At 42.6% G+C, this 14,600-nt stretch overlaps 1 protein-coding gene across 1 annotated transcript in view; it reads right to left on the bottom strand.

Annotated features, from left to right (window-relative positions):
* TRIO (trio Rho guanine nucleotide exchange factor) overlaps window positions 1-14,600 on the bottom strand; it is a 367,450-nt gene that overhangs the window by 215,498 nt on the left and 137,352 nt on the right. The window contains exons 3-5 of the mRNA XM_031666092.1: window positions 12,061-12,175; window positions 5,402-5,594; window positions 1,009-1,521 (exon numbers count right to left, since the gene is read on the bottom strand). Of these exons, the coding sequence (XP_031521952.1) occupies window positions 1,009-1,521; window positions 5,402-5,594; window positions 12,061-12,175 (821 nt within the window). The remainder of the gene's footprint in view (window positions 1-1,008; window positions 1,522-5,401; window positions 5,595-12,060; window positions 12,176-14,600) is intronic.

Raw genomic sequence — 14,600 nt, 5'->3', positions numbered from 1 at the left:
AAAGCTTTGGTAACAAAAACACCGGATTGTCACCTTTCGAAAAGTCCTTTCACATCCAAGAATTCTAACGTGGATTTTTACTTTACAAAATATTCTCCTGTCCATGTAATATAAAATTCAGTGAGCTCAAATAAAACTCAATGATTAATTCACCCATGTTCATGGCTTGCAACACATACCTATGAATAAGTGCCCAGTTTTCACATTGCTAAGATTCAATTAGCCAGTAATTGATAAGGATTCACTTTGACCAGTTGGTCTGCCTGGCGCATAAGAATAAAGCATAAGACTAGAGGTCATTACTGACTATATTACCCAGAAACTGTTACTTTTAACACATTACTCGTCTTGATTTTAAAAACATACTCAATAGATCGGAACGGTGTTCTGTCAATAACATAACCCTGTGAAATTTTCACTTTTTTTTCTTTTTTTTTTTTTAAGACAGAGTCTCACTCTGTCGCCCAGGCTGAAATGCAGTGGCACGATCTTGGCTCACTGCAAACTCTGCCTCATGGGTTCAAGCGATTCTCCTGCCTCAGCCTCCTAAGTAGCTGGGATTACAGGGGCGTGCCACCACACCCAGCTAATTTTTGTGTTTTTAGTAGAGACGGGGTTTCACTATGTTGGCCAGACCGGTCTCAAACTCCTGACCTCAGCTAATCAGCCCACCTCGGCCTCCCAAAGGGCTGGGATTACAGGCGTGAGCCACCAAGCATGGCCGAAATGTTCACTTTTTTAAGTGAAAATACCATTCCTATCTTACAGGCATCCTAGACCAAAGCATAAGTAATTTGAACTCAAATTTTCTAAAACAGCACTGTATTGCACAATAAGTAAAACTGGAAAACAGATTTCAGTGCTGTTTCTGAAATGACCCTCACTGGTTTAGAGCACACACGGTGAGCGCAGCCTTACCATTCTCCACCTTTTCTCTTTCCTTCCACCCGAGCCCACCAGCACTGGCTTCCCCCATGTCCACTGAGGCATTAGCCTCCCCGTCTTTACCTTCTCAGCATCCTGTTCAAACAGCCTCAGCTGGAAGCACTGGTCCAGCTTCAGCTTCCTCACATGCCACATCTGGTGCAGATGCTGCCGTGTCGAGTGCAGCCGGTCCAGCATGGTGGACACCTTGGGCAAGAGGTTCTGCAGGTCCGCATTGCCTGAGCCTGAGTTCTTTTTGGGAAAGCTTTCACTGCTCTGTATCCTCTGAAGCAGCTTCTGTCCCTCCAAATCCAGGTCCTCGATGGGGGCCTTAATCACCTTCTTCTTCAGCTGAGAATGTTCCTCGATCATATTCCGAGCCCCCTCTAAATCCTGAGGCAGCTCCTTCTTAGCTAGGATGTCCTGAAGTTCCTCCAGCCGAGACAGCATGTGGGTTGCATTGCTAATGTAGTCTTCAAAAGCAACTCTGATTTCAATCCATTCTTCGTGGTTGTATTCCAGGCAGCCATCAAACTCAGGAGTTAGCTGAGAAGGATCAACTACTTTGGTAAGGCCTTCTAAAGAGACCATATTTGTCTTAAGGGAAAAAAAATCACGTATGAGAAGATGAACCAATTTTATATAGTTTTAACATAATGCAATTTGCAATGCTCAGTCACAGGTTTTTAAAGTTAATCTATTTATAGAAAACAACATACCTGGTTCTGGACCCATAAAAATAAATGTAGATGAAAGAAGCATTATCAGTACAATGAAAGACAAATCCATTATAGCAACACACGTATGTCAGTTGGAATACCTAAAACTGTAGAATCGTGTATTTCATGAGAGCTAAAGAAATGAGATTTCTTTCCAAGAAGGTGGAGATTAACCCACTATAACAGACACATTAAACCAGGAAACAGGTTAAATTGCAAGTTCAGAGCAAACAATGCGGAAATTTCACTTACATCAATGCATTCTTCTACCCATTCTTTTTCATCCAAGCCAGAAACTCTGTGGAGGTTTTCTACTACTTGCTATTACACAAACGTCTTGCTCATGGGCATCAAAACCCTTTTAAGCACAATGTCACTCTAAATTCAATTACATGTGGGCTGCCTATTAAATGACGAATGCTGCTCCAACCAGACCACCCTGTCATTCATCTTGCCTAAGCCTAACCCCACTGCCCATCAAATAACAGATGATGGGATATGAATGAGTTTATAAAAATTTAGAAAATATTCAGGAGGTGGCAAGAAAGCTGGCAGAGGCTCATTTGACAGAGCTAAGGACAGAGGCAATGCTTTATTCATTGCAATAATCTGCTGTGATTCTGAACAGTCCTAGAGTTGTATATAATCTGTACTACACTGCAATTTAACAGTGACAAAATTTTAGTCAATTACAATCTAAGCAAAAATCTTTATATATTATTATTATTATTGAGATGGAGTCTTGCTCTGTCACCCAGGCTGGCGTGCAGTGGTGCGATCTCAACTCACTGCAACCTATGCCTCCCAGGTTCAAGTGATCTCCTGCCTCAGCCTCCTGAGTAGCTGGGACTACAGGCGCCCACCACCACGCCAGGCTAATTTTTTTGTATTTTTAGTAGAGATGGGGTTTCACCATGTTGGTCACACTGGTCTGGAACTCCTGACCTCAAATGATCCACCCACCTCAGCCTCTCAAAGTGCTGGGATTACAGGCATGAGCCATCACGTCCAGCCTTTTTTTTTTTTTTTTAAAAAAAAAAAAAAAAAGACAGGGTCTTGCTCTGTCTTCCAGACTGAAGTAGAGTATGGCGATCACTGCACACTGTAAAGCTTGAGACAGAGTTTTGCTCTTGTTGCCCATGCTAGAGTGCAGTGGCGCAACCTCATCTCACTGCAACCTCTGCCTTCCGATTTCAAGCGATTCTCCTGCCTCAGTCTCCCGAGTAGCTGGGATTACAGGTGACTGCCACCACGTCCAGCGTATTTTTGTATTTTTAGTAGAGACGGGGTTTCACCATGATGGCCAGGTTGTCTGGAACTCTTGACCTTGTGATCCGCCCGCCTTGGCCTCCCAAAGTGCTGGGATTACAGGTGTGCGCCACCACGCCTGGTCACACCTGGCTAATTTTTAAAACAAAATATAGAGACAGGCTCTCGCTAACTTTCTCAGGCTGGGCTCAAACTCCCAGCCTCAAGCAGTCCTCCTCCCTTAGCCTCTCAAAGTGTTGGGATCATATGCATGAGCCACTGTGCCTGGCCTGAGCAAGAAATCTTAACCTCACCTATTACAGTGTGAAGCAGATTAATATTAATATGCCTCAAGGAAAACATGAGGGGAGCGGGGATGATTAAATGCAAAGACAAAAGTGAAGGAGAAAGAGTTGTGACCTAGAACCAAAAGAGAAAACAAAGAAGGGCTGGTTTGGCATGCTGGTTGGCAAAAGAAACAGCAGAAGGCAGCAGAGCTAGAAAGAGGGATGACTCCTGATCCAGCCCTTCTGCCTACAATCCTACCATAGGCCCATTCCTCTCTCGTTTGCTGGACATTTTTTTTTTTTTTTTTTTTTTTTTGAGACAGAGTCTTGTTCTGTTGCCCAGGCTGGAGTGTAGTGGCACAATCTCGGCTCACTCAAGCTCTGCCTCCTGGGTTCACGCCATTCTCCTGCCTCAGTCTCCCAAGTAGCTGGGACTACAAGCGCCCACCACCATGCCCGGCTAATTTTTTGTATTATTAGTAGAGACAGGGTTTCACTGTGTTAGCCAGGATGGTCTTGATCTCCTGACCTCGTGATCCACCTGCCTCAGCCTCCCAAAGTGCTGGGATTATAGGCATGAGCCACCACACCCGGCCCTGCTGAACTTTTAATAATCTCCACAGAGGCAATCACTGGCGGGGACAGAGAGAGGCTGGTAACAGTGTAACAAGTTCCACAGAAAAACTGGTGCCTTTAAGAACCCGGTGGCTCAAGCCTGTAATCCCAGCACTTTGGGAGGCCGAGGAGGGTGGATCACGAGGTCAGGAAATCGAGACCATCCTGGCTAACATGGTGAAACCCTGTCTCTACTAAAAATACAAAAAAAAAAAACTAGCCGGGCGTGGTGGCGGGCGCCTGTAGTCCCAGCTACTCGGAGGCTGAGGCGGGAGAATGGCGTGAACCTGGGAGGCGGAGCTTGCAGTGAGCCGAGATCGCGCCACTGCACTCCAGCCTGGGCGACAGAGCGAGACTCCGTCTCAAAAAAAAAAAAAAAAAAAAAAAAGAACCCCGAGGCAGAGATGAAAACTAGACTGGAAAAACCTGTATGAATTGTATTGCCAGACCATTATTTTTACTTAAAACACTTACAATTAAATACAATGCACTTTCAATTCTGCATCAAGAAAATAATTAATGCCCAATAAACTGTCCTCCAAAATTATTTCCTATTCTCTACGAAGAAATAGGCTTACTGGGTTCATCTTTCTGATGGAGTGCAGTAAACCTCCTGAGTAGTTTCAAATTTAAAACTAAGTTCAGATTTCGGATAGAAAAGTGAGCACTATGGAAAGAATTAAAAAATCCAAGTAATATACCTGTGCAAACACTTTGAAAAGTATAGCATTATGACCTAAAGATTAAGTATTAACACTGTCTGATGTTTAATATTATTACTGTTTACCTTAAAATATATGAATACATCCACTGAAACCTAACATTTGAGCAGATTTGCCAGAGGAAGCATTCAACCAAAAATCATAGCTTCTTATTAGAAAATATTAAAATCTTATTCCAAATGGAGCAAGAATCAAGTTTCAAGCCGGCAGGAAGACTTTCCTCCCGTAATCACCTCATTAAACTAACTGCACTGAAGGCCTTGTCAGAACCTTGGTAGCTTAAGGAGAGGAGGTTACAGTGGGAAGGAAAATAATTAGTGGGCTGAGGGTTTTGTTTTGTTTTTACCACTGATAGATGGCAATCTTCCATGCCTAACTGAATTCAGGACTCTGCGCAGTTTTTAACACACTATCTCCATTTTCAGAAATCAGAGGCCTAATACGTGCATTCCCTCCATTATCCATGACAGGTTGAGACTTAGGGACTCTGAAGTTGCGCATTTATCCCTAACATTCCCTCATCTCCAGGGCTGAGGCAAGGAGAATGAATCTGTAACCATGCAAAGCCACTGTGCTGCCTGGTAAAGCTGTTTGTCAAGTGAAATCCAAGGCAGCAAGCAAGCTTCTCTGCCAAGGCCTCACAACTCAACAGCCCATCACCCAATCCAAGGGAACTGAAACCTAAGTCCATGTGGGTAAAACAGTTCACTTGGATAATGAACGTAGCTCTGTCGTTTCATGCAATAACTAATTTTACATATCATGTGTTCGTAAGATATGCAGCTCCTGTTTAATATGTGGTTTAAAAAAAAAATCATTAGCCTCAACAGCTTTTAGTAAACCACACCAACTTGTTTAGTGGGTCTAGCCACACAGGGGAAGTTACCTCAAACTCAAATTTAGAACTGCCAAAATTAGTCCTCTGTTTCTGCCAGAAGTTGTCTGGCTTGATGATCAGGGCCACGTGGATGCAGCAGGGGAAGGACTCCTGCAGGATCTTCAGAAGGGGCTTGATGGAGTCCCACTTGGACCCGCGCATGTCCACGATCACCGTGAAGCCGCGCTTGCAGACCTCCTCGCTGCGGACAAAGAAAACATGGCTGAAGACGGGTTGCATCTCTTGCCACTCTGTCAGCCCAGAGTCCCACTGGGTGCCACAGACCCAGCTTCCCTCTCCTGCCAGACATGTGCGGAGGCAGGGGAAGGAGCACACTGTGCTCAGCTCCTTCCCGTCCCTCCCTTGTACCATAAAGGAAGAGACTCAGGCTACACACGCTTCATGTTCAACCTGCAAAACCTGTTAAGATGTCAATTTTTTATTAATGGTTTTGCATCTTGTCTTCTTTTCAGGAAAACAACGGTCACCGTGCCCATTTCTCTTGATCTTGGTGCATTAACTGATTACATGAACTCCTCCAGTCACTCCGGCAGGCAAAGGTCTCCAGGAGCATCGGGCGGGTACAAAACCCTGACAGCCTGCGAAACCCAGACTCGGGACAGTCTGAGACCTATGGACAGCAGTTACCCCAGGACTCCCAGCACCCCAGGTGCTGAAAATGATCCCCCACCAGCATGGCTGGCAATGGTGAGAGCTTTCCTATGTTCCATTTTATTCCCTTTACCCTATCCCTGGCCCTGAAGCTGTCTCAGTGGTTTTCCATACCCTCCACCCATCCCTGGGAGTTCTTGGCACCCTTCTGGCAGGCTCTGTGGTTTTAATCTAGTTCCACAACTGCACTAAGCCTTTATCCTGTAGCAATGCTGGCTAACACTGCTGGCCTCTGACACACATCAAGGCAGTGCTAGGAGTCACTATACTCTTCCTCTCCACATTATTGCACTTAAAAAAAAAAAAAAAAAGTGCCAGCTTCTAATTTTATTAAATCTCAACTACTGGCTACATGGAAAACACATAAAATGCAAATCTGCAATAAAGAATGAGCAACAAGAGTCAAGGTGTCCTTAAAAACAGGTGAAAAAAAATACTTAGTCTCACTTGGTTACAACTTCAGTGATACAAGTTTCCAAATGGCCCTACAGCTAAGGAACAACTGCAACCCTCACTGTTACTTACAGAGGGGTCTCTGACAGTCCATGCAGGCTGCTGATGCCTGCAACAGACAGTAACCAGGTAACGAGTGCCTGCAAGGTCTTTTTTGGAAATATACCTAGGACCTTATGGTACTCCATACGCATATGTGGTTTTCCCCAAACATAAATGTACCTTAGGGTAGAAAAGACATTTGATATTTTTCTGCTTTGGATAATTACTCCCCCCCAGAAAAAAACTAGTCTAAATTAAAAACCTGGAAAACTAATTGCTATCATTAAGCAATGCAAACAAAATTAATTCAAAATTAAAACCAATTTCATGCTGTTACATAGGCTCACTCCCCTAATCTTGCCCCCCTTCCCCCCTCCCAATTAACTCACACTTACACACCCCATTCCCTTCTATATCTTGATTCAGAACATCAGAGTAACTAGTTTTCCACGTTTTACAAATGCAAAGTACATACAACATCTACATCAATAAGAGGCTGTATCGCATAAACACCCCCCAAAAATGGCTGTATGGTTAGAACCCAGCAGTAGGACCCAATCAGGGGGTGGCTCACAGTCAGAGGAACACAATGTTTAAAGCCAGGAGGAGAAAACAGACAGATCCAGCAGCCTAGTTTATCACCCAAATGTTGAAAACTGATTAGGAATGATGTGATGAACTTCTAATAACTATCCCATAGGGATGTAAATTAAAATGAGTTCAAATACCTTTCATGCCATCACTTCTCCTCCACATCCCAATTAGGTCCTGGGTTACAATCCAGGTAACATCACAGACAGAAACATCACTTGTTTTCTGACCTCCTTCATGAAACCTAGAGGCAAATGGGACTCCCAGAAATGTCTCCTAAAGTCTCCTGTCATAGAGATTAACCATTCTAGACTTTCTTGGGCTCTAATGGGGTTTGCAATCCGGGGAGATTCCATTACACAGAAACTCCAGGGCGCCGGAGGCAATGGGGTGAGGGCAGCCTAAGCAGGAAGAGGCAGGTGCCTGGAGGCCAAGAGCTCTGCAAAGGAAGCCTGCTGCCCTGTAAGGCATTCTACTCCAGAGGTACACCAAAGACAGGAGATTGTCAAACAGTGGCAATACGTTTTGCTTGTTTTACTAGTTGCTGTTTGGTAGACTGCACTGTAACCATCAGTCTTCACCGTATCAAGATAAATTCCCTTGAAGCCTTTCCTTCTCCTAACATGGCCTTACACAGTATGCACATGAACTACAAAGCCCCTCTACTTGAAAGCAGCTTAAAAGGAATCCTGAATGACTCCAGGCTTAACAATAGAACAACAAAACCAAAAGCTATGCTGAGCTTGCACAGTTGACAGAAGGATTAACCATTCACCTTCCTCCGTGATCAAACTGCTCCCACCAAGCGGCTTCCTAAGTAGTGAAAACAGCATATGAACTGGGCTGGGAGTGCACAGCATTTCAATCCATCTGTTTGTATCAAGTTAAAAGCCACTCACCATTAAGACAGCAGTGACTTGTAAACATCCCCAAACCCGAGTCCTATGGAGGCCTATTTATAAGCGCCTAATAAACAGCTGCCTACAAGAGAAAGGCCCCAAGCCCTTCCACCACCTAAGAGGCCCTGTTCTTTGGGAAATGTGACTTATTAACCAGCTATTTTAGCATTTTACCAAAGAGCCTCATGTTTATCTGTGAGATAAAGAAAATTTACATAAAATTAAGGTCCCCTCTCAACACAGGTCCCTAAAAAAGAGAAACTCTACTTGTTTAGTTCCTAGATGAAGAAAGTATCTTCTTATATGAGTATTTATGAATCAATTAAAAATCTTCATATCGTTTCGTTAGTGGACAACAAGGAGTAAGAGTGGTTTACTATTAATATTTTAACAACTATAAATCATTCTAAAGAAGGCAGAAGGTTCTAGAACATAATTAGTATTCAATACAATTCAAGTAATAAGAGAACAGCCACCTAGAGACACTCCGAGATTAATGTCACTGTGCAGGACTTGCAATGACGGCAGCAAGAACTGCTGCTGCTTCTTATTTCTCCTGCACACATTTAGTGGAAAGTTTCACTGCAAATGAATCTTATGAATTCACCTTGCTACTACAATTGTTTGTTTGTTTGTTTGTTTTAAAAAAAGGGCAGGGAGGGGCGACCCCAGCAATAATACTCAAACTACTCACAGCTGCTCAGGTCATGTTTCTGCTGAACTGTGCGGGACACAGACAATCTAGAAGGCATGCAGAAGAAAACAATGTGATCTGCCTCTAGAAATCATGTCAAAAGGAAAGTAATTAAAGGAAAATAGAAGGGTGAATATGAAATCAGAAAATCATTGCACTATACCTGAGCAAGCTACTGCATGTCAAGCACCATGCACGATTACAGGAATAATTTTACTCAATACTCACAATGATCCCAAAATGTACAGGTCATTATCACATTTTCAGATCAGGAAAGCAATGAAAATGAAGTCAAGTGTCCCAGGTCACAGTCAGTCTGATTCTGAGGCCCATGTTCTCCCTTCACATATGACACCAGCCCTGTGACTGTCTAGCTGAGGAATGGCCAGAGGGCTGCCTTCAAATCTGGGAAGCACGAGGGAGCACTGGACACAGCCGAAGGTCTCACAGGCCCCAAGACATACACACAGATGTACAGCTGGGTAGAAACGCCTTGTGTTCATACCACTCTACTACAATAAACAATCAGACTTACAAACTACACAAAAGCAAACTCACGAGTCCAAAGAAATCCACACACCAGTAATTTGCTGATGACTTTTACAGATTGGTAAAATCTGTATCACATAATTTATTTGATTAAAACCAAACAGCGCTCCTGCTGCTACGCACTCACTAGGGGTAGCGCCTGCGGGACCCTGGGAGGGAGGGTCCAGAGAGGACTCACTTTGTGGCCACTTCTTTCAGTCTGGACTACACTGAAATCCTTCTCCATTATCACTCAGCAAATGCATCATTTACATGTTAATTCCACCTCTCTTATTTGCTCATTAATCAAGGACAAGCAAAATGGCATTTCTTGTCACTTGGGACGGCAGTGAATGCAAATGCAAACATAGGGACTGACATGAAGTGACTGCTCAGTGGCCGGAGGGTCATCCTACACACACGAGTATTTTTGAGTGACATGATGTGATCTTTGGGATTTGTTATAAAATACATCAGGGGAATAATTAGAGAAAACCAAGACTGGCAGAATCTGATAAACGCTGAAGCTGGGTGATGGGTATACGTGTGTTCATGATATTATTCTTATTCTCTCCACTTTTGTGTATTCTCACAATTTCCCACAAAAAAGATTTTTTTGTTAAGTGGGTCATTCAGATTATCCAAAATGTGCTTGAACCAATTTTTATATCAATAAAATGAATAATTTTTAATATTTACTATTAACATAGGTTTCAAGACCAAAAAGCAAGTTGTCAAAGTTACCACTATACAGTATTCAAATTATGTCAGTTTTTAAAATCACATGAGTGAATATCAAATTCGACTTTAGTTTTTATTAAACTATATGACAAGTATCATTTTGATTGGCAGTGATTTTTTTTTTACCGCTGCCCTTTGTATTTCTTTTTCCATCATTATCACAGACCCAGCACATAGTAAAAGCTTAGTAAGCAGTAGTTTACACTCTATTTTTATTTATAAATGATAGTGAGTATAAATAACTTCTAAACTACTTCCCAACTCTAAGATTTCAACAGGTCAGCTGCCTAAGAAATACCAGAAGAAGAAAGGGAAAACTCACTCCAGATAAGTAGGGCTCACTTAGTCGCTGATGCCACACGGTGATGGTTTTCTCATAAAGGGTACTCTGACAGAAAACCCAAGAACTTCCCCGGCAAGTCAAACTATCAAGACCAAAAGCTGACTGCCGTCAGCCACAGCCAGCCCTGTTACGAAGGGGCATGGCTGCCTTGTCCCGCTGGTGTCAACCTATACAGGTTAAGAGTGCCATGAACCACGTGCTGTGGCAGATCTACTACCTTTACCACAACCGTTGAAACCCATTATGCTGTTACTGAGAATGACATCATTCTCTTGTAACATGTTCCTTAAGGTCACTATCTAGCCTAGCCCATATTATGGCCGAGTTTTCTCTCACACGTCCTCATTTAGTCTCTTAGGAAACACCTCCTCTCACTCTACCACGGCCACCACTGATGCCCTTCAGTATGTGCCTTTCTGGAATAAAAGAGACACCGGAGGACTCACCCTTTCCTCATAGATAGGCACCCCTCCAACCTGCAACACACACCAGATCTCCTATTCCAGGCATGACCGTATCCTTAGATTATACCAGAGTGGTATTATGTTTTCCAGAATATAACTGGAATAATTAAATGGAGATATTCATTGTTATGATCTGGCTCTGTGTCCCCACCCAAATCTCATGTTGAACTGTAATCCCCAGTGTTGGAGGCGGGCCTGGTGGGAGTAATTGGATCACGAGGGTGGTTTCTAATGGTTTAGCACCGTCCCCCTAGTGCTGTCCCCTGATGGAGTTCTCATGAGACCTGGTTGTTTAAAAGTGTGTGACACCTCCCCGCCTACCCCCACCCTCTGCCTCCCGCTCCAATCATGTGAGGATGTGCCTGCTTCCCCTTTGCCTTCTGCCATGATCATAAGTTTCCTGAGGTCTCCCTAGCCATTAAACCAATTAAACCTCTTTTCTTTATAAATTACCCAGTCCCAAACATTTCTTAATAGCACTGTGAGAAAGAACTAATACATTAATATAGGGAGGAAATTTCCTCCACCAGTTGTCAGCTAGATCTACAAATAAAACTCGAGTAATATGTAGAATACATTCCCAGAGAATTCCAGAAACAGAGTCTAAATTCCTCAAGTATACACACAGGCCAACTACTAGTAACTCACGACTCCCCACTTTCGGACTCTCCAGAAAAAACAACATTGCTTGTTCTTGGTGTTCTCTGGCATCTATGCTAAAAATTCCCACTACCAATGGAGTCTCAATTTTGACAGAGATTCCCAAATCTATGCCCAATATATAGCTAATAAGGATTTTTAATGCCCCACAAACTTCATGCCACATATCAACAGACTATTTTTAAAGAACTAACGTTTGCCAAGAAGGCAGAAATGCATTATCAAAAGCAGCACCCAATTCTGATCACCCAGGCCTCTGTGTCACGGTATTAGAATCATCAATGATGGCTTTCTAACTCAGGCACCACATCCTGAAATCCCAGCTGAGTATCCCAGATCCACTGTCAACACACACAAAGCTCTTCACAACAAAACACCTACCTTCATGTCCCCGCTCCCCAAAAGGTTTTACACTAGACAATAATGGTCACAAAATGGTTATAAGGAGAACGATAATGATTTTCATTTTATACTACTTTGCCTGGAATTCAGGCTACCATTTAGCTGATTTCTAACGAGTACAGCACCACATCTCTTGTAAATGTGGCGTCAGTGACAAGCACAGGCCACACAGAACTTACCTGGGAATACAGGCTAGATAGGAAATGAGTCTCCTGAGATCCTCCTGTCGTATTCTGTCATGATTGCTGCGGGCCGGAAACGTTAAAATGGGACCTCCACGTTTATCTCTACCACCTAAAAAACAAACATTAGGAACACCCTTAGAATGAAACAAGATAAGACAGAAATCCTATGTTATCATTCATTCACTCTGTCAAAATTATTCCTAAAGCAACTATACAAATTTGCACAGGGCAGAAGTCCTTGTTTCACCTGAGGCATGGTGAGGACACGTCATCCCTTCAGGGGATCTGGGAGAAAAAGTCTGAGGCTCTGCAGGCCACATGGAAGGTACCACATATGGCCTTGTCTTTTTCTTCCAATGTTTTGGGAAAAACTCCTTTCTTCAGTTTTTATGTTTTGGACAGAATAAAAAGTTGTCACATCCATGTGTTTCACTCACCTGAGACAACCACCTCCCTCACACCTGCCCTCTATGTCAGTCTCCCCCACATTTTTCCCCACTGCCCTGCATTCAAAGCTCTTTCTTTCCTATCAACAAAATGGGTCTAAGTCTTGAAAGGAAAGCGAAAGGAACATTCTCCAAACTATGCTGATGACGACTTTATAATCTGGGACGGATGGCACCTGACCCTCACTGGTCCAGCTTTGCATGGACCCATTATTTAGTTATCTAAATAACGGGTTCTCACACGGAACCACACACATGCATGTGAGAGAACCACGTGAGAATTTTAAAGCCATTTAGCTTAAGGATTTGAGAAACATTCTATCACACACTAAGAGTACAAATCTCCGAATATGTGGCTTTGACAGACAGGCAGGCAGAACGATTTCTTGTTAACATACACAATCCTAATGAAGTCAGTTTGGTATCACTAAACACTTGGGGTGAAATTGTCACATTTATTTTATTACTTCCTTCGGGGTTGTCAGGAAAACAGAGAAAGAAAATTTAGCCTTCTCAAGTGGATCCTTCATTTAGTTTTAGAACTCTGATGATCTCTCTTCAGGAGACTGCAAAATTCAAGTCACAATACAAAACTCTTTTTTTTTTTTTTTTTTTTTTTTTTTTTGAGACGGAGTCTCGCTCTGTCGCCCAGGCTGGAGTGCAGTGGCGCGATCTCGGCTCACTGCAAGCTCCGCCTCCCGGGTTCACGCCATTCTCCCGCCTCAGCCTCCGAGTAGCTGGGACTACAGGCGCCCGCCACCACACCCGGCTAGTTTTTTGTATTTTTAGTAGAGACGGGGTTTCACCATGTTAGCCAGGATGGTCTCGATCTCCTGACCTCGTGATCCACCCGCCTCGGCCTCCCAAAGTGCTGGGATTACAGGCTTGAGCCACCGCGCCCGGCCAACAATACAAAACTCTTAACTATTTTCTGTGCACCAAAAATCATCAGCAGAGGTAAAATGAGAAAGCAAGCAAGCAAATAAAAAAACAACAGAAGATTCTTTCCTTTTAGAAAAGGCCAAAAAACATACAGCAGAAGATGATGGTATTTTAAAAAATATATTTTACCAATATGGTTTTCATAACTTCATAGGAATTATGTACTCATTCTAAATAATAATGAAACTTCATTTTGATTGGGAATACTTAAAGCAATCCACATATATTGTTTAGTCATGTAATCTAGAAACGCCTTAAATTATTTCTAAATCCATTAATTTAGGTATTATATGGGAACGACAATCATAGGTACCAACAGATCCAGGTAGGGTATCCTGTGCTCTACATACACTTTCTGATGTGATTTTACAATGACTCTGTTGAGTGGTTTTGTCACTCCAGTATTACAAAGATACTGAGGCTCCAAAAGCTTAAATAAAGACGAAGGAACTATGCAACATTGTCATCGCTAGGTCTTCGCCCAGACAAAAAAAAAAATTGTATGATCTTTCTAACTACTGGCTGTAGTTCTTTTTTAGTAGTAAAAATGTTATACGGATAACTAAATAACGGGTTCCTGGGCCTTTGAGGGGGCTAACATTTATGAATGAAAAGTACTATTACAAGTGAGAAGCAGTACTGCTCATTATCAAGTGATCTTCTAAAACATCTGATATGATTTTTAGGGTAATATCAATAGCTCTAATTTTTTGGAATACCTCTTATCCCCAAGACAAAACAGATTAACAATTTCAATATTTTTCATTTCCCAATACCTTTCATTCTTTTCAAAAGAGTCAATCTCCTTGATTGAAATTATCATAGATTAACACATATTATAGAAACTTGAATTATTAAAAATACAGTACGTATTATTTCAATTAAAACATTCCCCTCACTTTTGGTAAAGAGAAAGCTAGCATCTAACATTTTTTCTGGACCACAACTCTCAATTTTTAAAATGTGTTTGAAATGCGGCCTAATGTTTGATTCCATAGGGACCCACATGACACTCTCCTCCCTCCTGGGTCACCGTACCTCACAGGTCAAGCAAGGCATGCTCCACAACGGGTGTGAGAAGTAGAATCTAAAATCTGCCAGTCTAAGAAAGTGGCATGGGAAGTCAGCAGGTGTGCACAATGCGCA

The sequence above is a fragment of the Papio anubis genome, chromosome 5 (genome assembly GCF_008728515.1).
Source record: "Papio anubis isolate 15944 chromosome 5, Panubis1.0, whole genome shotgun sequence".
Taxonomy (NCBI): Eukaryota; Metazoa; Chordata; class Mammalia; order Primates; family Cercopithecidae; genus Papio; species Papio anubis.
Note: the sequence above shows the minus strand (reverse complement) of the source record. Positions and strands in the feature narration are given on the sequence as shown.